This window comes from Gymnoscopelus braueri (genome assembly GCF_963280865.1).
Source record: "Gymnoscopelus braueri genome assembly, chromosome: 1".
Taxonomy (NCBI): domain Eukaryota; kingdom Metazoa; phylum Chordata; class Actinopteri; order Myctophiformes; family Myctophidae; genus Gymnoscopelus; species Gymnoscopelus braueri.
Window position 1 is genome coordinate 19,005,876 of NC_137603.1, and position 25,431 is coordinate 19,031,306.

The 25,431-nt window shown below is 40.8% G+C and overlaps 1 protein-coding gene across 1 annotated transcript in view; it reads right to left on the reverse strand.

The window, feature by feature from the left end:
- prmt3 (protein arginine methyltransferase 3) overlaps positions 1–25,431 on the reverse strand; it is a 104,575-nt gene that overhangs the window by 44,472 nt on the left and 34,672 nt on the right. The window contains exon 11 of the mRNA XM_080427727.1: positions 14,215–14,293. Coding sequence (XP_080283853.1) covers positions 14,215–14,293 — 79 coding nt within the window. The remainder of the gene's footprint in view (positions 1–14,214; positions 14,294–25,431) is intronic.

The following is a 25,431-nucleotide window of genomic DNA, read 5'->3' on the forward strand; positions in this document are numbered from 1 at the left end:
AAATTGGAAATGAAACTGAAACTGAAACGAAAATGCTTTTTCTGTTTTATAAAGAGCTGGAGAGACAAGGAGACTCCTTTTACTGAACAAACACTCTATAGCAATGAGTACTATCAGAATATAGAGCTATTTAACACTGATTTTAACCAAAGAAAATCACTTACCCTACCTTTAAGTACAAATTTGAGGTACTTTTACTTTACTGGAGTATTTCCAATTGTCTATACTTTTACTTCTACTCCACTACATCTCAGAGGCAAATATTGTACTTTTACTCCACTACAATTATTTGAAAACTTGAGTTACTAGTTACTTTGCCGATATACATTATTATATTATAAAACATACATTAACCACTTTAGCCCTATTTTATACCGAGGCTATTTGAAAATAGCAGATCTACAAGATCACAACACGTCGCATCACGACGCGTTGTGAGCTTTGTAGATCTGCTATTTTGGTAGCACTTGCTATGCATCCTATGTGTATAACGCACCATGAACATACTTATAAGGCATTATAATCTGCTCATAACCCTGTATAATTATATCTATAAGAGCTCATAAATACTCATAATGCTTTATAACCATAACCATAAGACATTATAAGGCCTTTTATAATGACTTATAAGTATCAAGTGTTATAATACTTCATAATTGCTGCCAAATTGGTAACAGTTGCTATGCATCCCAAATTAATTCTCATAGTTATAATCCATTATAATCAATTGATAATGCTTTATTATCACTGTTATAATGTGTCATAACATTATAATGCATAATTATAATGCATTATACTACGATTATAAGTTATTATAAGTGGTCATTTGTTACTTTATGATCATTTTATAAGGCTTTATTATCAAGTTTATAATGCCTTATTATCACTTATAAGGCGTTATACTGTGATTATAAGTTATTATAAAGTGAACATTTGTGACATTATGATCATTTTATAAGGTGTTATTATTACATTTTTATTGCCTTTAAATCACTGTTATAATGCATTATAATTACTGTTATAATGCATTAAACTATGATCATAAGTTATTATAAGTGGCCATTTGTTACTTTCTGATCATTTAATAATGCTGTATTATAACGTCTAAAATGCCTTATACTCACTGTCATAACGCATTTTAATCACTGTTATAATGCCTTATTATCACTTATAATGCATTATAACTGTGATTATACCGCATTATAACAGTGATAATAAAGAATTCATTATAATGGATTATAACTATGAGAATACATTTTGGGTTGCATAGCTAGTGTTACCAAGTGGGTAGCAATTATGAAGTATTATAATACTTGATATCATAAGTCATTATAACATGCTGTATAATGTGTTATGATTGCATTATACGTTGTTATGAATATTTATAACTGTAATCATCAAGTGTTATAAGCAGAATACAATGTATTTATACTTGAACTTATGTCATTATAACAAGCTTTATAATGTGTTATGGTTATGGTTATAAAGCATTATGAGTATTTATGGGCTCTTATAAGTCTGATTATACAGGGTTATGAGCAGATTATAATGCATTATAAGTATGTTCATGATGCGTTATACACATAGGATGCATAGCAAGTGCTACCGCTATGTTCAAACATTTTAGTACTTTTACTTTTAGTACTTTAAGTACATTTTGATACCAATACTTTTTTTACTTTTACTCAAGTAAATTTTGAATTCCGGACTTATACTTGTAACGGAGTATTTCTATATTGCAGTATTGATACTTTTACTTAAGTAAAATATCTGAGTACTTTTTCCACCACTGGTTATCCCATGTGTTATCACACCCTTTAGATTTTTTTTACACTATTGTTGGGAAGATCATTTTGGACTATCTGAGAGTACAGAGTCAACCGCAAATAGATTCACTGATTCACTTACAGTCCATACCTACAATTTTATTGTATGACCCACAGTACTATTAGATACCCCCGCCCGTTCCCTGGTGATTGAATAGAGCAAACAACGAAACAACACATCACACTCTGAACCTTACACAAAAGCAAAAGAAAATCTCAGGGCTGAACATTTTTCCCAATCTGTGATTTGTGAAGTAGCATAAAAAGGAGCCCCCCCAAACTAGTGATATCTTTCCTAAACAATTAGCACAATATGTAAACTTATTATGTTTTGGTATTGTGTTTCTGTTGTTAATTAGATTTTTCGGGGAGTATCTCGTCACGTTTATAAACATACATTTTCGCGCTAATCTAACATTGGGTTGTGTGCCGAATTTGCACGCAGATGTGAGCCTAAAGTACTTCAATACACTGTGGGGCTAATACATCTCTGATCGTTACCTCCGATTTTATTCCTATACAAATCAGCTACTTAGCCACCTGGTAGCCCGATTCATAAACCCTACTCCTCCGTTTTTTCTCCTCCACATCAGACCTACACTGATGTGGTAATTATTACGCTGACGAGGCTTCTACTTATATATATTCTTTGTGAAAATCAATAGTGGTACCTAAAGCTAAACCTCACATTAACATCATAATGTTTCAGTACGTTTATAGACCATCAGGCTTCTGATAATAAACAATATAACAGTGCCAAGCACGCACTCGCTCCGTCATAAAACGCACCATAGGTTGGATGCTTGGACACTGCAGACAGACTGCAAGTGGACAGGAGAAAGTAAATGAAATAAAATACATATAATTTACATTCCTGCTTAGTTTTTAGCATTTTCAGGCTTAGGGTATGGATGGAGATTACATCTGACATGGTTCTAAAACAAACCACGTGGATGTTGACGGTTTTCATTTTACAACTGAGTTTTTCATTGAAAACACCTCAGTGTAGAGTAGACGAAGCCTGAATGACTGATGGGCACCTGTGCTCCATGCATCATGTCGTGTTCAGCCAACAACTGAACTGGTCACTCTCAGTTCATTCAGTCACCTCAGACAGAAGTTAACAAACGAGGGGCACATGAAAATGGAAAAAGGCTATCGTGATTATTGTAGAGGCTTCTACTATTTCGATATTATGTATTGTTTATTAAAGGTAATCCCTAGGTACTGATTCTTTGTGATTGCCACAAAGTGAAGGTGGGAGTTGAGAATGAATTCTTCTTGGGTTAGCTTGTAAGTCCAACCTATTCGTCTATATCCTGGGTAGGAGATGTCCGGTGAACTCGGTCTTTCGTTAAGTCACGTCCGGAAAGGGAACGGTGTGTCGTTCACTGTTCCCCTTTTTATTGCCTTTGTCTTTATCTTCACTAGACCTGATCGTCTGTGAGATTCTATGAGTCTTTATCTAACTCTTAGTTTAACTTAACTATCTGACTTTTTAATCTAGCTGCTCGACTCCTTTTATGTGTGGAATATGATGTCATACGATCGTAAGACGACGTAATCGGGCATAATGCCGCGCTGTCCTCGTCGTCTTGGCCACACTTCCAGGCCGTGGGAGGTGATCGCGCGGCTCCCGGCTGTGTGAGCATGCTCTCACGATTCGCAAAGTGAAGATGTTTGGTGTAGTGTTCCTTAACCCATTAAGACCTGGAACGCGTCTGTGTCACTTTTTGATTTGAGCTAAAAAGCATTATTTTACACTTTGGCTATTAAAAAATAGCAGATCTACAAGCTCATAGCGTGGCACTCGGTGCCGCGCTATGAGCTTGTAGATCTGCTATTTTTGAAAAATCTTGAAAATGTGTGCAAATCTTTGAATATGTATCGTTTTAAAGCGAACATTTTTAACTCAAATCTTTGCTTCTGGGGGGTCCCTGGAACAACATATTTTGAGATGGGGGTCAGCGGCCAAATACATGTCATTTTGGGGGTCCTTGACACGAAGAAGTTTGAGCACCACTGATATAGCAACATACGTTTTTCAGAAAAGTGTTGAGATTTAGAAGACATTTGTAGAATTGGCTACAGGTCTTAAAAGGGGTATCATTTCCTTTTCCCATTGATTTTGATTTCCTCCCTGGTAGTTTCCGCCTCTTCTGGTAGTTCGGGGGAGCCTGATCAGTCGTGCTACGGGCCTTGTGTAGGTGAGATCTGTGCTAGGTCCGGTGGAGTGAGATCGTGGAGGACGGTCGCGTGGTCCCCGCGGCACACCGAGCATGAGAATTTGAACGCACAGTCCGCGTCCCCGGTGCTCGCGGCCGCATTTCCTGCATCGTTGGTGTGCCGTAACCCATGACTCTCTCGCGTGTGCCGGCAGCTCTAGAATAGCAGGGCAATTGTTGACGAAGTGGGTTATGGCGTCACAGTACGGGCAGGGGACGGGGGGCGCTTGGGATTGTTGGCGTGCTCTGTCGCCGCCGGTGGCTGCGTAGTTGGACATCGTTGGACTGGGATGGTTGTGCTCCACGTCTGTCCGGGGGCAGTGGTGGAAAGTAACTAAGTACATTTACTTAAGTACTGTACTTAAGTACAATTTTTAGGTATTTGTACTTTACTTGAGTATTTCCAATTTTCAGTACTTTTACTTCTACTCCACTACATCTCAGAGGCAAATATTGTACTTTTTACTCTACTACAATTATTTGAAAACTTTAGTTACTAGTTACTTTTCAGATATAAACTATGATATAATGAAACATACATTAACCACTTTAGCCCTATTTTATACATAGGCTATTTGAAAATAGCAGATCTACAAGCTCACAACGCGTCGCATCGCGACGCGTTGTGAGCTTGTAGATCGGCTATTTTCAAATATTTAGTACTTTTACTTTTGGTACTCGAAGTACATTTTGATGCCAATACTTTTGTACTTTTACTCAAGTAAATTTTGAATTCTAGACTTTTACTTGTAACAGAGTATTTTTATATTGCAGTATTGGTACTTTTACTTAAAGGACGACTTCACCACTTTTCAACATATCTTCATATAATAGGTCCTCACTAATGCTCATGATAAAATAATACCATTTTTTTCTACTTGGTCTGTGTCTCATAGGAGGGCTGTGGACAGTCCAGAAACCCGTCTACCAGTGACATCATCGTTAGGCAGGATTTCTTTTTCCAAAAAGATTACCATTTTTTTATTCAGATTTTTATTAAGGCGAGAACAATGGGATCTATTATTGCATTGCAACTTTCCAGGAATACAAAGCCTGCAGTTTCTATTAGCTTGGATTCCCCATCGATGATGTCACTGGTAGACGGGTTTCTGAACTGTCTACAGCCCTCCTCTGAGACACAGACTGATTAGAAAAAAATTGTCCCATTTTATCATGAGCATTAGTGAGGACCTATTATATGAAGATATGTTGAAAAGTGGTGAAGTCGTCCTTTAAGTAAAGAATTTGAGTACTTTTTCCACCACTGTCCGGGGGTGGGGCGCCAGTTGCCCTGGGAGGACCTCCCGCGGTCGCGGGAAATTGTCCTGGGGCCTGTCACTCCCCCTGTTGTCCCTAGGGACGTCGGGGGTACCGAGTGTTCCTGCCGAAGCTGGGGGGGGTCACGGTGTGGCTCCCAGGGATCGGCTACCGCCGGTCCTTCCGCAGGTAGACTCGCGCTCTAGGCGTACAGCGTACTTCGATACGAAGGTGGCCAGGTCGTCAAAGGTGACCTTCACGTTCTTCCACTTTAGATCCGCTACAAGCTTGAACCATTCCTTTCGTGCCTCGTGGGGTAACCTCCTGACGCTGCCCAACAGGTCGGAAGAACCATCTCTGAGCTTGCTGCACATGCCGGCCCGTCATCGTCTTATTGACGCTCTGCAGGAACCCGGCGAAGCACTCGTAGTCAGTGGTGGAAAGTAACTAAGTACATTTACTTAAGTACTGTACTTAAGTACAATTTTGAGGTATTTGTACTTTACTTGAGTATTTCCAATTTCCAATACTTTTACTTCTACTCCACTACATCTCAGAGGCAAATATTGTACTTTTACTTCACTACAATTATTTGAAAACTTTAGTTACTAATTACTTTTCAGATATAAATTATGATATAATGAAACATACATTAACCACTTTAGCCCTATTTTATACATAGGCTATTTGAAAATAGCAGATCTACAAGCTCACAACGCGTCGCATCGCGACGCGTTGTGAGCTTGTAGATCTGCTATTTTCAAATATTTAGTACTTTTACTTTTGGTACTTTAAGTACATTTTGATGCCAATACTTTTGTACTTTTACTCAAGTAATTTTTTTATTCTGGACTTTTACTTGTAACAGAGTATTTTCATATTGCAGTATTGGTACTTTTACTTAAGTAAAGAATTTGAGTACTTTTTCCACCACTGGAGTTCCGCCTCAACCTCCGCCGTAAGTCTGAGGAGTTTCTGGTCTGGACTCTGCAGCCTGGGTGATCGGTGCGTCGTCATTTCCGGTCATCTTGTCTGTATATCAATCTCAGTGTGCTCAACCGGTTACACTTGTAATCAATCTAGGTGGCTAGGCGCCTTTGTGTCTTTATCGAACTCTTAGTTTGACTAATTATCTGACTAACTGCTGCTTGACTCTGTGTTGCTCGACTGCTTTTATGTGTGGAATATGATGTCATACGATCGTAAGACGGCGTCACGCTGGCGCCGTGTCCATAATCGGGCATAATGTCGCGCTGTCATCGTCGTCTTGGCAAAAGTGATCACAGCGGTCACCACTAAAGTCTGACGAGCTGGTCCACTCTTAACGTCGAGCCCTATGTGTTTTGCTTGCATTAATTTATGTGAAAAAACTCTTGAGACCTGTTTCACCATTCAAAAAAAAGCACGCTATACCATGCTCCTTATCAGGATCGATGTTGAAGATATTTGGAATTATATCATTGCTCTACAACCGAGGGTTCTATGAAATCTCAACATAGTTTTAAGTTGTGAGCTCACGTCAGCACATGGTGGGAGTCCAGATCATGACTTGTTTTACGTCTCCTACATGCAGTGATGGAAAAAGTACTCAAATTCTTTACTTAAGTAAAAGTACCAATACTGCAATATAGAAATACTCTGTTACAAGTAAAAGTCCAGAATTACAAATTGACTTGAGTAAAAGTACAAAAGTATTGGCATCAAAATGTACTTAAAGTACCAAAAGTAAAAGTACTAAATATTTGAAAATAGCCGATCTACAAGCTCACAACGCGTCGCGATGCGACGCGTTGTGAGCTTGTAGATCTGCTATTTTCAAATAGCCTAGGCATAAAATAGGGCTAAAGTGGTTAATGTATGTTTAATATAATAATGTATAACTAAAAAGTAACTAGTAACTAAAGTTTTCAAATAAATGTAGTGGAGTAAAAGTACAATATTTTCCTCTGAGATGTAGTGGAGTAGAAGTAAAAGTATTGGAAATTGGAAATACTCAAGTAAAGTACAAATACCTCAAAATTGTACTTAAGTACAGTACTTAAGTAAATGTACTTAGTTTCTTCCCATCACTGCCTACATGTCTACACGTCATTTCCTGTCAGTCCACACACACACCTTACTGGCCAAAAAGTGAGGGATTATCTAAAAATATGTCTTCCAACTGGCATGTTTCAATTTATTCGCCCTGTGCCCATGAGTGCATGTTCTCACACACACGCACACGCACACACACACACACACACACACACAGATGCAACGGCCCGTAACGTGTGTGGATGGATGGTGACAGCTCTGTGATGGGGGATCTCATGGCCTTTCATTATTGGCAGAAGCTTTCCTGTGACCCTGCCAGTGTCGCCGTAGTGGTTGATGACAGCGCACACGCGCAAACACACACACACACACACACACACACGCAAACACACACACACACACACACACACACACACACACACACACACACACACACACACACACACGCACGCACGCACACGCACACACACACACACACACACACACACCAAAGCAAAGACATGTGCACAAAAGACACACATAGTGGATATGTCAATTAATATTCTCCCGATTACTGATGCAAGTGAGTAATTATTAACGCCAGGGAGAGAGAGAGAGAGAGAAGGAGGGAGAGATGCTGATTGGGCAGAAACAACGGGACAGGGGCTGTTGGATGGAGAGAGCAGACAGACAGACAGAGAGATGAACTGGTGTTATACTGTAGATAGAGGGAGGAAAGAAGGAGAGAGAGAGAGAGAGAGAGAGAGGGGGGGGTGGGGGGCATGGGTGTCCCCAGATTCATGGCTTTGACATCTGCGTCCTTCTCGACTCGCTGCCCACAGCCCGTTTGTCATCCCCCCCCCACCCTCCACCTCCTTACTGGCTCTCTCCATTTTTGCTCATTGGTTGGGCTTGTGGAAGAGAGAGAGCGAGAGAGAGAGACAGAGGGATAGAGAGAAGGAGAAAAGGGGTGTGTGTGTGTGTGTGTGTGTGTGTGGGGACGGGGGGACGGATGCCTTCCCCCTGGACGCTGTGTTGTGCCAGGAGAGCCGGGACACATTTAAGGATGAAGGGAGAGGTTAATGGGGTGGGGAAAACGAGCAGGAGCTGCTGTAACGCTTCTCTAATGTAGCTTAAACACACACGCGGCCCCGCAATGCTGACGGGACACGTGCTTTAGAACCAAGGCTTAACCCTTTTAAACCCTTCTATAAAACGTATGTTTCCATATCAGTGGTGCTCAAACTTTTTCATGTCAAGGACCCCCGAAATTATTATGTATTTGGCCGCGGACCCCCATCTCAAAATATTTAGTTACAGGGACCCCCTAGAAACAAAGATTTAAGTTACAAAAGTTCTCTTAAAAATATATATATTCAAAGATTTTGCAAAGATTCTTCCAAGAATAGAAGATCCAAGCTCATAGCACGGCACTCGGTGCCGCGTTATGAGCTTGTAGATCTGCTATTTTTTAATAGCCAAAGTGTAAAATAATGGTTATAGCTCTAATAAAATCTAAAATGACACGGATGTGCTCCCAGATTGAATAGGTTAAACTTGATTCACAAGTCAGTCTCTAAATGCTTTGCTCAACTAAGAGACTGATGACAATCAAACAGCTTTCGCTGCTAAAGCTGGGTGGAAACAATTAGAGAGAGCTTTGTAAAATAAACTGCATTGCATCACCACAATTTAACCCTTTAAGACCTGAGGCGATTCTTAAAAAAAATCTAAATCCTAACAGTTTTTTGAAAAAAAATCGAAAACATTTTTTTTCAAGATTTTTCAAAAATAGCAGATCTACAAGTTCATAGCGCGGCACTCGGTGCCGCGCTATGAGCTTGTATATCTGCTATTTTTGAATAGCCAAAGACACCTAAAGTGACACAGATGCGTTCCAGGTATCAATGGGTTAAAGTCTTCAGAGCAGGCCCGGACCACTGGCGTAGCGCTCCGGGCAACCTATAGGCTCCAATGTAGCCTGACAACGCATAGCGGGTTTGAGTCCCGTTTCCCGACGATCTTTGCTGCATGTCTCTCCCCATCTCTGTCTCCCTGTTTCCTGTCTGTTTCTACTGTAATCTATAAATAACTAGAAAAAAGTGCTCCTCGGAGCACAGGTCTCCGCCAGGTCAGGTAGGATAGTGTGGGGCAGCAATGTTGGGAATTCGCCAATCAGGCTGGAATGTGAAAAATCAGGCGGATCGGACGGATCCGTCTTGATCAGTTGACTATAGAGATCACGTGTACCGATTTGCGTGATGTTTGGATAAAATCTGAAGGAGTAATATATATATAAATATATGAATTTTATATAAGTTGGCCTCCTGATGGCCTATAATAGGGCAATGTTGAAAACGTAGTGCAAATGTGCGTGCAAAGTTTCACCGCTGCAAAGTTTCACCGCAATCGGACGCTGCGTTCATGATTTGCAACATTTCGTTCAAAACGGGCCACTCCTGCAAACTTTAGATGTCAATCTTAGCCAATCAGGATGGAATATGAAAAATCTAACAGATCCGTCTTGATCACATGACTATAGAGATCATGTGTACCGATTTGCGTGAAATTTGGATACAATGTGAAGGAGTAATATAATTTTTTTTTTTTATATAAGTCAGCCTCCCGGTGACGCTATAAAAAGCAGATGTGAAAAATACAGCGCAAAGGTTTTTCCCTGACCTCTAGGGAGTACACATACAAAGTTTTACACAGATCGGTGCAGTTATGGGTAAAAACAGTAATCGGCATTTTATAGCGCCACCATGAGGCTGATTTGAAAATGTTCAAGTGGCATTTCTTCCTCGGCATAGTGGGAATGTGCGTGCAAAATTTCACGGAAATTGCATGCTGTGTTCATGATTTGAGGCATTTTGTTCAAAACGGAGCACTCCTGCAAACTTTGGAAGCCATTTTTAGCCAATCGGGATGGAAAATGAAAAATCTGAAAGAATAGTTTTGTGTAATGACTATAGAGATACTGTGTACCGATTCGCGTGACGTTTGGGCAAAATCTGTAGGAGTACTGTCAAAAAATGTGTTTTGCAAACAGCGGCCTCCTGGTGGCGCTATAACAGGCCCATGTGAAAAATTTGGGGCAAAGGTTCTGAATTGGCATCCAGGGAGTGTGTGTGCACAGTTTCGCTGCGATTAAGCCAACGGTGCCGGAGATTACCTGTTCACAGACGGACACACACACACACGGACGGACGTATCATATTGGGATTGTGATTTATCTTTGTTTTCAAAGTAGTAGGTGTTGTTAGCGGCCGTTCTGGCCGTCCTCAGACGTTAACGGTGGGCGGAGAGCTCTAATTGTCTGGTAACGCGAGACTTTGATTGATTGATTGAAATTTTTATTAGGCAAAAGAATGTAAAACAACACAGTTACATTTATAATGCTTTTGTCTAAAAGGTCCGGCCAAAAAAGTCCTTGCGGACTTGTTTCCGTTGGGGTCCTTGAGTTAATTTCATAGACATATATAGTAGCAACCAAACAGTTCAAAAATCAACATGAAAATACAGATAATACAGAAAAAGTACCACTATGTACAAAAAAGCATTTAAAAATATATGTACAAAAAGAAAGGGGGGGGGGAGCATGGAAAAAATTATATACAAAAAAAGCATGAGGAAATACAAAATATGTACAAAAAGAGGAGGGGGGGGGGGTCGTCTGTCTACAGGGAAACTGGTACTAGCTCCTCTTTCGGCCTCCAGAAAGATGGGTTTTTAGGGCTGTTTTGAATGAGCCCAGCGAACTGCATTTTTTGAGGGATGGGGTTAGACTATTCCATTCCTTGGTGGCTGTGCTATAGAAGGAGAATTTGCCCATGTTTGTTTTATGGGTGGGTGGTACCAGATTGTTGTTTACGCTCCCTCTAGTTTCGTGGCTGTGGGTGTCACTAACTTTTTCGAGGTATTTATACAGATATGCGGGTATAGGGGGCATATCGGGCAAATCTGCATTTACAATTTTGAAGACCAGACCCATTTTTAGTTGTTTAACCCTGTCTTCCACCTGTCTTCCACCCCGTAGCCAGACTACGTGTAAACAAACACATGCTCACGCACACATACAAAAAAACGGAATTATACAGTAGTTATAGGGAGTAGTAGAAGGTGAGGGAGGCGAGCCATGCATAAAGAGGAGAGTCAAAACGAAATCAAACATTTATACACTGCATCAGGAGAGTGTAAAATGCACCATCACATGGCAGAAGATAATACTCTTTCAGAGTTCATTTAACACTTTTTTGACACACTGCAGCCACTGACACAAAAAAACACACACGTTTTTGCTGTGTACTTTAACACCAGTAATGTAATTTCAGCTCATTTGGATACATACAGTACAGCAGTAGCCCTCATTCAATCTTTGCCTGCGTGGTTGTTACACCTTTAGCTCATTGGTCCTCTAGTCAGTGGGTTGTGCAGACTGATTGGACCGTGGCGAGCGTGTTGGGGGGGGGAAGGGGATGGGGGGGGCATCGGGAGCTAGTGACCAAGCATACGGGTGTTGTGTGACCTGTCTTATCCTGCTACTCAGGTCAAAATGTTCGTCCATCCAATCTCCCACGGAGGCTAACTGATGTGTCTCTCATATGGTCTGCTGTCATTCTCGTGGCCCCTCTAGGTGTAGCGTGACCTTTCTCTACCCTCCCTCTCTCTCTCTCCTCGTCCCGAGGAGCCTCTCTAAAGGCAATGTGGTGGAACCGCTGCCATGTCAGGGCCCGTTTCGCAAAAGCCATTAAGCCTGGTCAGTGACAGAGAAGAGCTGACCCAGGACATGCACACACTACACGATGCATATGGGAAACAGCGTGCCTATATGAGAAAAACTTCATGCTTCAAAAAATACAAAAACGACATGCATTAATCCATTAACACCTGGAACGCATCTGTGTCATTTTTAGATTTGAGCTAAAAAGCATTATTTTACACTTTGGGCAATTCAAAAATAGCAGATCTACAAGCTCATAGCGCGGCACTCGGTGCCGCGCTATGAGCTTGTAGATCTGCTATTTTTGAAAAATCGTGAAAATCTGTGCAAATCTTTGAATATATATATTGTTTAAAGCGAACATTTTTAACTCAAATCTTTGCTTCTGGGGGGTCCCTGGAACAACATATTTTGAGATGGGGGTCTGTGGCCAAATACATATCATTTTGGGGGTCCTTGACATGAAAAAGGTTTGAGCACCACTGATATAGAAACATACGTTTTTCAGAATACTGTTGGGATTTAGGAGAATCTGCTTCAGGTCTTAAAGGGTTAAGGTCACTATACACGCATAATTCCCTGTGTTGTACACAGAATCTGGGTATCATTTTGAATAGCGCTCCTGAACATTTTAGAGACACAGGTAACAAAAAATCATCTCCTAAAAAGCTAGCAACCTTCCTTAATTTTCTAATTCCATATGGCTAACATGCGCGGAAACTTCCCCAGGGGACGTCGGAGCGTAATAAAACACAAGCGCCATGTGTGTGTGTGAAGCCAACAGATAAGGGTGCTGCTGACAGAACCATATAAATAAAATGTACTGCTGCAGAAATCATACATGCAGAACCCAAACTCGCTCAGTACAGATCACTGCGGTAGCATTTTTATTGCAGTAACAACCCCCGCTCAGCTAAAGGGCTTTATACACAGTAAAATCCTAAATTCAATTTAACTCTTGAGATTGCACAAATGGAACCAAACAGACCCGTATACAGCCAGGATTTTACAGTGCAGTGTGTGAGCACTGCCTGCCTGCGTCACTGTGACTCTAAAAAAAGCGGCAATAAAAAGGAAAAGTGTTTTTCGAGTTCTAAAAAAGAAAAGCACCTGAGATTGGATTGCAGAATGCATTAACCCATTCAGACCCGGGAACGCATCTGTGTAACCACTTTAATCATTTTTCTTATTATCTTTGGCTATTAAAAAATAGCAGATATACAAGTTCATAGCGCGGCACCGAGTGCCGCGCTATGAGCTTGTATATCTGCTTTTTTTTTTTTTATCTTGAAAATGTGTGCAAATCTTTGAATATATGTATTTTTAAAAGCGAACATTATTAACTTGAATCTTTGCTTCTGGGGGGATTCTACAAATGTCTTCTAAATCCTAACAGTTTATTTTTTTGACAAAACGTATGTTGCTCAATTTTTCATGTCAAGGACCCCCAAAATTATATGTATTTGGCCACGGACCCCCATCTGGAAACATTTTGTTCCAGAGACCCCCATAAGCAAAGATTTGAGTTAAAAATGTATATATATATTAAAGGTTTGCACATATAAAAAAAAATATATATATATATATAAAATAGCCCAAAGAAATCGAAAAAAATTACACAGATGCGTTCCCGGTCTTAATGGGTTATAAATGTCTCTCTCTCTCATGGGTATTTCTCTGCTATGGCATCACGGACCTTCACCCGCCCCTACATCCGTCAGAGCGGTCGTACGGGTGACGTGTTGGCTCTAAAACAGCTGTGTGGGATGGCTGTGGGGGATAGGGGGGGGATCAGGGATACGCTTATTGAACCTTCCCAACAACGTGGCCCCATCTCCCCCCTCTCTGCCATTTGTTTCACAGCCTCTGTCTTGGCCCAGGCCAGGGAGCACGAACAGAGACACAGTGAGAAACCTCACACTGTAACAAAAGTGCCATATAATCCTCACCGACAACCGTCTACCCACAATTCAAAATGAGAGATGGAACTTTTTCGCAGTGCATTTTTGCTTGCTGTTGAGACTGACGGCGAGATCGCATAAAATACATGTGTTATTCCTAAGGAAATGTACACTATTTTGTATAGTCTTCCATGTGTTTTATTTTGTTTGTGTGTGTGCAATGCAACGCAGAAATAAAGTCGTTTCTCAGTTTGACTGAGCTGACCTACCTGAGCCTCCGTCAGCCAGGTACATGTCTCTGGCGTAGAGAACAGAGTCCAGCATGGACTCAAACAACAGGAAGTACCCCTGGGGAGGAGGGAGGAGGAAACACACATTACTATGGGAGGACCAAATCACTTCACTCAAGCCAACACTAACCTCAAAATAAAACCTAAATTCAGCATTTCAAGTAAAAATAAACAGATACATTTTTGAGTGGTGCTAGCCACTCCAAGGAGTGACTTTGTCCTGGTGTGTGTCTGTGTGTCCGTCCGTCCGTCCGTATGAGCACGGCCTCTCTGTATGTTTGAGCACAGCCTCAACAGCTGCGGCTGATTGCAACACAAAGATGCAACCAGTTACACTAATTATACACACACACACACACACTTACACACAACACACACTTTTGAGTAAAAATACTTAAAATGAGTCAAAATACTTAAAATGAGTCAAAATACTTAAATATTAGTAAAGACATTTTAAAGTTCCTAAACTGAGTAAAAAATACTTAAAATGTGTAAAAATACTTAAAATGAGTAAAAATACTTAAAAGATGTTAAAATGAGTAAAACACGTAAAAATCAGTAAAAACATTTTAAAGTACTTAAAATGAGTAAAAATACTTTGAAGTCATCAAAGTCTGTAAAAAGTAACTAACGAAATGAACTCATGAAAGGCACCACTCTCTTCACACTGGGTGTGATTTTTTTTCCTAGTCTGAGCTTTTCAATTCAAAACCATGAGCATTAAAGTATGACTAAGACATGAAACCGACCCGCCCCATGTGCAGTCCCTTCCCCAGCATCCTGAGGTTTGGCCTCGGTGTGACCTGGTGTTCTGCACCAGTACACGGCACATTAACCATGGTATTATTCCATTAATGCTGAAATTGACTTTTTGTGCTGTCTTCTTGTTGCCGTCATCCTGAGTGGCAGGTAGTGCTGACACTTTTTTTCTTCCCTTCTTTTCTTTTTTTCTCCCCACCAGATAAAGTCCACCTCCCCTCTGCCTTCTCCCAAGTCTTTTAGTTTCACGTTTGTGCTTTTGGAGGTATATAGTATATACTTTTTCCTTTTTTTAAACCCATCAAGACCTGGAATGCATCCGTGTCACGTTTTGATTTGAGCTAAAAAACATTATTTTACACTTTGGCTATTCAAAAATAGCAGATATACAAGCTCATAGCGCGGCACTGAGTGCCGCGCTACGAGCTTGTAGATCTGCTATTTTGGATTTTTTTGAAAATGTGTGCAAATTAATATATTTATATTCTTTTAAAGCGAACATTTTAAACTCAAATCTTTGCTTCTGGGGGTCCCTGGAACAAAACATTTTGAGATGGGGGTCGGCGGCCAAATAAATATAATTTTGTGGGTCCTTGACATGAAAAGGTTTGAGAACCACTGATATAGAAACATACGTTTTTTTCAGAATACTGTTGGGATTTAGAAGTGTAATAGAAATATTGATAATGATAATATTCCATTCGGATGAAGTTTTAGATCATTTATTAGGAAGATTTCAGCAGAGCAAACAGCATACAGATCAGATAAGAGCTCTGGCCTCCTGGCCATACAGATCATGAGAAGCAGGGCTCCAGGCCTGCTCCAGCAACCCCTCCTGCACTCCCTCGGGGCACAACCTCCTCAACCTCATCTAACACAGTTCTTTATACTCCACTAGGCCTGTCCCCGACTAAGGATTTGTTTAGTCGACTCTAATTGGCGACTAATTGCCAATAGTCGACTGGCAGTCGACTAATAAAAAAATAAAAAAATAAAAAATAAAAAACTTTTTTTTTTTTGGGGGGCCAAAATACATTTTATTTCAAAGGGCCAAGTCTACACAGTTTGTTTTGTCTCCAGCAGAGTTTCTAGTGTCTCTATCTCTCTCTGGAAGAGGTTGCACATGAACTCTGCAGCCGCACTGAGGCGCTCCAACACAAACAATACCAATACAAAGATGAGGAATAAGAAGAATAAAGTGGAAGTTACGTGTGGTTGCAGGTGTAGACTTGGCCAAAAAACAATTAAAAAATGTTTTGGCCCTTAAAAAAAAGAAAAGAAAAAAAAAACATTTTTTTTTTTTTTTCCCCGACTAGAGTCGACTAAGAGACACTTAGTCGACTCGGACCCCCCGCGACTAACCAGTCGACTAGTCGACTTAGTCGAGGTCAGGCCTATACTCCACATTGTACCGAAGATGCTATTCTAAATGGTCATATAAAGGTATGGGCTAAAGATAAGAGCGACAAATACACAGTTACACAAATACACATAGCTGTCACAGTGAGAATAGCACTGGGGGAAACAGGTCACCTGTTAGATTGACAGCTGTAGCCGAGTTGGAATTAGCACATTTATGTGAAACCTTGCTTCAATGAGATAACCACCAGTACACAATATATATATACACAGGGTGGCATTCTAACATCCATTCAGGGTCCCCACACATTTTTAGCAATGAATTTCCAAAACTTTTCCAAAACTTTTCCAGAATATTTAGCCCAATTTCCAGGCCTATATAACAATCATTCAGCGCAATGATGTGTCTCTTACTCCTATGTAGAATGCCCAAAGATAGGCAGTGTAGCAAAAATAAAGCATAGAATATAGAATAGTACAATTTCATTCAAAATTTCGTGCAAAATTAGGGCATAGCTCACTGGAAGACTCATTATGGCATCCGTATGACTTATTTTATTTAAATAATATATGCCATCACACAGCCCGTTCGGCGAAAAACTACTTATGTTACATATTTCGTGTAATGTTATACATGTTTATGAAAATATTTTGTATTAACAAAATCAATAGCCAAAAACAATGCATAGCCAAATATTTTTCCAGGACCCTTGATAAATTCCAGGACCTTTGATCAATTCCCAAACTTTTCCAGTACTGGATTATTTTTTTTTCTATTTCAAAATATTTCCAGGAATTTCATGACCGTGGGGACCCTGTCCATTACAGAAGACATTTGTAGAATTGGTCTTAATGGGTTAAGATGCACATGGATTGAGGCAGGTGAAAAGTAGCATATCCAAACCAGAGGTGGTAAAAGAAGCAACATCGGTCCACTGTTGACCAGACTCAACCACCACCACTACCTTCCTGTTAGAGCTGTGATTAAAGCCTGATTTACACTATGTGGCAAGAGACACAGAAAATAGGTGGTCTACAAGCTTGTAGATCAACCTATTTTAAATGAAGCATGAGGGGAGGATAAGTGTGACGCAAACCCATAACTGCACTCTTCCTCTTCCGATGCGAAGGAGAGAGGGAGAAGGATAGGTGAGGGGCAGGACAGCACAGCAGATAAAACGGGGGGGTGAGGGAGGGCGTGTGTGCCGGGGGGGGGGGGGGGGGGGGTCAGTCAGGGCTGTGTCAGTGGCTGGCAGAGCACAGTTGGAGTGGAGTTGGGGAGAGCAAGAGAGAGAGAGCACACTGCAGCCAACTGAATAGTAATTCACAGCGATAAGAGCCTTAGTATTCAAATGAAGGCAGCCTTTCGGTGAAGCGGGAGAGCGAGTGGCAAAGAAACACGAAACCCCAGGTCCTTTGCTTATAACTCTGACTCCGCTCTGTCACAGGGTGCGAGCTGAATGCCGATAATGACGACGATGAAGATGATAAAGCCACCCTTCGCACACTGCTCGCCGGCGCTAAAATAGTACACTCTCCCTCCTGACTGCCGGAAGACGACCACTTCTGAACAGAGTACAGGGCCGTGTCCATATAGTGCCGGACCGGGTCCCTTTTAGAAAGCCTCTCACAGGCACACACACGGCGGCTTCGTAATTTAGAGCTCAATTTCATGGGACACTGCCTCAGTAGACGGTAAAGACGATATGAGGGAGAGAAAACACAAGAGAGGGAGGGAGAGAGATCAGGTGGAGCGAGAAAAGAGAGAGGCATAGTGGGGGGGGGATATGCTAGAATGTAGAATCACACCTTATTTTAGCTCCCATGATGCCCATGGGTATCTATCTGCCACTCCTACCGCCTCCTTGGTGCATGTTCCACCCCCCTAATTCGCAGGTTGGCTGGCACTGTAATTACCCAAACATAGAAACATAGAGTCATCTCTGCACCGCTGGACTGGGGGGGGGGTGTGAGCGGAATTGCAGATGAGGTCACATCTCCCACTCTCTCTCTGGTTCTTATGCAGCAGTTTTCAGCCAGAGTTTTCATCTCCATCAAATTGCAATGGCACTACACTGGATGACGACGAGTTACAGTTAGAAATCTCGTCTTTAAAGCTTTAAAGGGATTCTAGGTAACTTGAAGCCTAAATTTTAAAAAGATTTATATATATATATATTTTGCATTTTTCCCCTCTATCAGCCACTATAATATAGTGGCTGATAGAGGGGAAAAATGCAAAAGTGCAATAGTGACTATATAATGATGTTGGTGTGTTTTCCTGCATTGAAACACAGTCCTCTTTCTGAAATACGTATTTTCCCTACTATTTGTTTTGACATCCGGGTATCCCTGTCTGTCCGGGACGTAAATGAAATGAAGTGCATGTGCGTTTGTGCGCCCGTGTCCACTGTGAACTGTCCAATCAGCATCCTCACTCAATGTTCTGTGATTGACAGCGAAGGTTGGCCAATCAGGTGGTGAGTTCGAGTGAAACCGAATGGAACCGAGTGCAGCCGACAAAAATGGAACGGGCGGCCATTTTTTCTGTGCGCTGTTTTTGGTTTCAGTTTAAAAACTTTAAAACGCTCTCAAACTTCTTTTTTGAGGCACGGAATTTACTTTTAAGATATCGTTTGGATAGAATCTAGTTGTTTAACTTCATATATGTGGTCAATTAATCATGACAGAGCCTATTTAAAAATAAAAATTCAGAGAACCGGCAGGGGCAGGCAGTGACACGTATGTATCTGAAATAAAGCAACCTATTTTCGGCATAGCCCCTTGAAAAGTCCGCTTGCGTCATATTGGCTGGTGGTGGGGAAAATGAGCTGCTGATTGGCTGAAGGGGAACGAACTGCTGATTGGCTGAAGGGGTTGTCAGTTAACGGTACTAACTGTTTGACAACAGTTTTTTTTATCTCTGAAGTTGCCTAGAAGCCCTTTAAGTGTCTTATCTTCCTTCTATCACCAAGTGCTGCCTTATGGAGGTTCTAAGAAATGTATTAATTCATATTCAACTATATTTATATTTGGACTTACAGTACCTGCATGAAAATGTAAAAAAAAATTACCTTTGAGGGTAATTTTTACACTTAAATGGTCATTTTTACACCTCAGAATTAAATGACCACTCTACTGTGTAGCCACACTCACCCATTTAAGAGGCACAAGTTCCTTGACACTACTATCCCCAACATTTGAATAATAGTTCTTAGGGTGTGTTAGTAGGAGGGACCAGGTTTACTGTGAGATAGTCAGAGTAGTTTAGGTTAATCACTGCAGTAGATTCAGCTAGCATTGCCATAAAACCCTAATGGAAACCTAATGAGAATGGGCTGAAGCAGCTCATATACATTAACAGAATTAGCATATAAATGCATTCCCCTGAGTGTCCACTCTTCACATCATCATACACACATATATGTTCATACATGTAGGCCTACAGTATAATAGTCCCAGAAAATTTGCACTTACAAACACTTAAATGTCCTACATTTGTTGGTGATTTTGTAATATGTTGAATAAAGGACAGGTATAATTATGGTTAAACAGGTCTCAGAAATGTAATTACAGCTCCCTTTTAATGAATTTGACGCATGCCCTTTGGGAGATGCTTTATATATTGCCCAGAACCGAGGGGAATTGTGTTCCAGAACTCTATCTATTGTTATCCTGTACAACCTTGCCTTACTGGATTTTTTACATAACCAATTCTCCCCTAGTAGGGAGGGAGTACACTTTCCCATTTTAACAGGAAAATCAGCTGGAGCTTTGTTATGCAAAATGTGGTTTTCGTGCACTCACGGACAGTGGTGGAAAGTAACTAAGTACATTTACTTAAGTACTGTACTTAAGTACAATTTTGAGGTATTTGTACTTTACTTGAGTATTTCCAATGTTCAATACTTTTACTTCTACTCCACTACATCTCAGATGCAAATATTGTACTTTTACTCCACTACAATTATTTGAAAACTTTAGTTACTAGTTACTTTGCAGATATAAATTATTACATTATGAAACATACATTAAGCACTTTAGCCCTATTTTATACCTAAGCTATTTGAAAATAGCAGATCTACAAGCTTACAACGCGTCGCATCGCAATATTTTAGTACTTGTACTTTTGGTACTTTAAGTACATTTTGATGCCAATACTTTTGCATTTATACTCAAGTACATTTTTAATTCCAGACTTTTACTTGTAACGGAGTACTTCTACATTGCAGTATTGGTACTTTTACTTAAGTAAAGCAATTAAGTACTTTTTCCACCACTGCTCACGGAATGCAGTGCTTGATTTCAAATGTAACCACAGTCAGATCCCCAATAGGGTACGTTCAGTGCCAGCATATCTTCCATCCACTTACGTCGATACGTTTCGTGCTGTAGAAGCCCCGTCGCGGAAGTGCATGTAAACAAAGCGTGCGTGCGAGACGGCGGAGGGTCTCGATGAACGCCTGGTCTGGAACAATAATATTTCTAACGCGATCCTCCATTGCAGAGTGATCGCTGATCGAAAACGGCTCATTTCCACCACGTTAAAAAGAAATGGAGATATCAACTCAAGTCATACGACGGCTTCACACTTCACCGATCTACAAGCTCACAACAAGTCACAATGCACCATGTTGTGAGCTTGTAGATCTGCCATTTCCACTTTTTGAATATACTGAATTATGACATGCCTAAAATAGGGACACCAGGTTGAAAGTGGTTAAGTAACATTGTATATTTCCACATGTTCATATTGTGCATATACTGTAGTGTATATGCACATATTTTAACATCTGCATATTTCCACATGTATACTTTTAGAACATAGTCTATATTTAGTATTTTCCTTTGATCATTCTTATCCCTACCCTTATTTTAATTATTGTTAAACCATTTTCTTCTCCTTTTTACCATTGCTGCTGTAACAACGACATTTCCCTCAGGATTAAATAGAGTACCTACCTACATTATATTTTTAAATATTACATATTTTGTCAGTCACCAACTAGGGAGACTGAGCTAGCGGCCATCAATTATAGGCACCGAGAGGCGTTTTTGGTACATAAAAATCTCACATCAGCACTTTTAGAATTTAGCCCCCTCCCTGCCTCCTCTCTTTTTCTGCATTCAACATACGTCCTACTCAATTACAGCAGAACATCATCAGTTTAAGTCCCAGGAGGGCCGAGACAAAATAAAAGGGGACGTAGTGTGTGTGTGTGTGTGTGTGTGTGTGTGTGTGTGTGTGTGTGTGTGTGTGTGTGTGTGTGTGTGTGTGTGCACGTGAGGACAGCTGCATGGAACGAATGTTTTCGTGCTCCAGTGCATACGAGCAGTGCCACACTGCTAGCCTATTCCATATAGCAGGCATTGCTGAATTAGCATATCCATATCACACGCGACCCTGTAATAGATTTCGGTGTGTAGTAGTGATTTGAAGGTGTTATGTTGCACGGCTCCTATAGTAACCAGCCTGATTTAAAGCCACGCGAGCAGGAGATGTATGTAATACAATGGCAAATACATTTAACAATATGTACTATCAGGTTTACTGGAGTCACAACGCCGCCTGTGGCTTTTTCTTTGGTGATGAATGATGAAGGTATTATTATCATTATCATCCGTGTCGTGTGTGTGTGTATCAATCTTCCGTTCCTGCAGAGCCTTCAAGAGGTTCATTCAGTGAGTTAAACCACTGGATCATATGGGCAAATGATGGCTGAAAAGTGAAATGCTTGAAAGGAGTAATTCACTACAGGTGTTAAATTATTTCAGAACACCGCAATTTCAAATTTGGTGAACCAGTGGTTTTTAACTGGTTTCACACTGGCGTATGAATTTTGAATTAACCATAGTTTTTTTCACACAGAACCAGAGATAACGCGATCCATGATTACCTGGGCCATGACCACACCCAAGGGGTAGAGTTGATGATGACACCAGGGCCACAAAGGCAATGATGGCATGGGAACCAGTTTCATCACAACTCTTGTCCGCGAGATTCAACTCCAAGGGAATAAAGCGCACAATCATCCAGTGCTATGCACCAACCAACACGGTCGAGGAAGAGGGAAAAGAAATGTTCTATAGTTCCCTACAATCTTTGATTTATGGCACACCAAGGAGAGACCTGAGCATCGTCATGAGAGACCTAAATACGAAGGTGGGGGAGGACAACACAGGCGTTCATCATGGGAAGACATGGCATTGGCACCTGCAACAAAAATGGGGAGATATTTACAGACCTCTGCTCATTCAATGATCATGTCATTGGAGGCAACATTTTTCCACACAAGAAAATCCATAATAATAATAATCATGGATCTCGCTAGATGGAAAAACTGAAAACCAGATTGATCACATCACAGTTTCCCGCAAGTGGAGAAGAAGTCTGTTGGATGTCAAGGTGAGACGTGGAGCAGACATAGCATCAGGCCACCAGCTACTAGTGGCAAGAATGAAAGACAAAATCAGATCCTTCCACGCCACAACAGACAAGATAAGTTCAATGTCCAGTCTTGAAGAAACATCAGGAAAAGAGAATTAAACCGCAAAGTCAAGCATAACCTTGAGGCAGTAGCAGGATTAAAGAAAACATCTATTGAAGACCACTGGACAGAACTTAAAAACTGTCTTTTTGAAAACCATTCCCTAAATAAATAGATATTGGCCGGGTTTCCCAAAGCAATTTCAGGTAGTGCGTACTGCGTTAGAGCCTCCTAAGGTACTGTGAAACAGCAAACGTGTTTCCCGGAAGCCTTCTGAGCCTACGCAGTACCTTCATTAGTAGCATCTGGTTCTCAAGAGCACAGCGTTACGTGTTACCTAGCCTCGGAAACCCATGCCTTTTTTTTTGTTTCAAAAGAAAAAAAGCCTGGGAGAACCATGCAGGAACGGTGGTTTCTAAACCTTGTTATCTCCTAACCAATCAGAGTGCAGAGGGGCGTCGCTCTAAATTTGGTGACGTCAGCGTGTTCCGTACACAGGCCGGGGGGGAGGGGCGGGGGGGACATAGATTGGTGAAGCAATAGGAAGCAGCGCTGGAATCCAACCGCCTGGGTTTGGATCCGCCCTTCAAGACCATCGATAGGGCTTGCTCTTTCAGGCTACGCGCTACCTAACGGAAACACGTTCGGGAAACACTACTGCTGTTGGTTATCAAGAGCAAACATGAGAAGTGTGGATTCATATCATGGTCCATTGTGTGACCTGCTAATACTGTAGGTGGCATAGCACACTGTCAGATGTGCTGAAGCACTCCAAACACAGCGTTTGGATAATGGATTCATGAATTAAATTACAGAGGTGAGGTGACGTCTGCGAGGTAAATGTATATGAAAACACTAAAGTGTCCTTATTATGCAAGTACATTAAAGGGACTACACCATGAATTTGAACTTTTCCTTCTTTTTTGTGTTTTTTTTTTTTTACCCCAGTTTGAACACTCAGGCTTTCACAGCATATCTGGGGGGGGGGGGGGGGGGGTTTAAGCCAGAGAGAAGTTAGTTGGAATGAGTATATCTGAGGCTTGATTTAGGCTCAAACCTTTTGAAAAACGTTTGAGGGACATAAACAATATGATATTAAATATTATAATTATTTTAAAATTCATTCATGGTGTAGATCCTTTAAATAGAATAACATTCGATTGTGGGTTAATAAATAGGCCTACATATTAAATAGGTTATTTCAATTGCCGATCGTTCACGTGCACGTGTATGCGCGAGCGTGTGCACGTGCGCTTGCCGTTGCGCTCCATTAGTCAAAACATCCACAGTAGGCCTACACCACTGTCTATCTTTATATTATAGCCTACCTACATTGATATAAAAAGGAAGTCAGAGTTTAAAAAATAAAACAAGGGTATTGTGCAGTCACAGTTACCAACAGCGCTTAAAGCTTGTTAATTTTCAGCATTATTTTATTGATGGGCCGAGTACAATCCCACTTGTTACAGCCAAACTTAATTGGACCGACCGGTTAAGTGTCTGCGTAGCGCTGTGTGGAGATGACACTTATGTGCGTGTTCGGGAAACATCTGTAACTTAAGGCAGCCTTCTTACCGGAGCCTTCGTAAGGACCGCGCGTACGTAACTCCCTATGCAGGATCTCTTTGGGAAACGCGGCCATGGTCTATTTATGGTCTAATATTTTGCTCCTGTCTCAATTTTACTGTAATTATCTTAGCTTTCTAAAGTGTCTATTTGAAATAAAGAAAATATTACAAGTGGGAATTAGACTTTTTTTTTCTATAAATACACAGGAAAATACTCAGTGTTGATTTATCCAGTCTACCTAACTCTGAGAGTACCCCGTTTGTACACTTTCAGAGTTAAATTAACACTCCGGATTGTAAAGCTATACATTCCAAAGAAACGATTCTCTTCCAATAGCAATGGTATTTGTCGATGCATGTGCTGACAGTTATCAATAAGGCCCTGCTTTGAAGGGAGAAGGAAGCCATTCATCAATGCCAGGTCTGCATTGATGGATGGATGGATGGATGTCGGTCAGTGACAATATATCATGGAGTTTTAATGAAGTCTAAAATTGAATGTGCTGTTCGCCATAGAAGGCCAATGGAAAATGTCCTACAATACATCCACTAAATAATGATTCTATCAATCAAAAAGTTGGACTATAGATTTTTTGGCCAGCTAAACAAGTTCCACTCAAGCTGCAAAAAATGTAACATTATAATTATAATGTATAATTCAATAGTAACATGATGTTATCAAACATACAGTAGTATAAAAATAGAATTACAATTAATTGAACTGACCTAATTGAAGTGAAAGATGTGGTGTATAAAAATGTGTTTACTCAGACGTTGCAAGGCGAGCAGCATCTCGCTGGAGTCTATAGTTTCAGTGCACAACATCTGCAGATCATTTTGAACATAAATTGGACCATGGGATTGGTCAGTTGCTGTGGAAGAACCTTTGTGGATGTATTTCACAACCTCCGGGATTGAAAATGCTGAAAGTGAAAGTGAAGCCTTAAAAGTCTGTAGATGTAGAACACCTGCAGATGGTACTGTATGGTTCAGTCATTTTCAAGCTAATAAGAATGAATCAT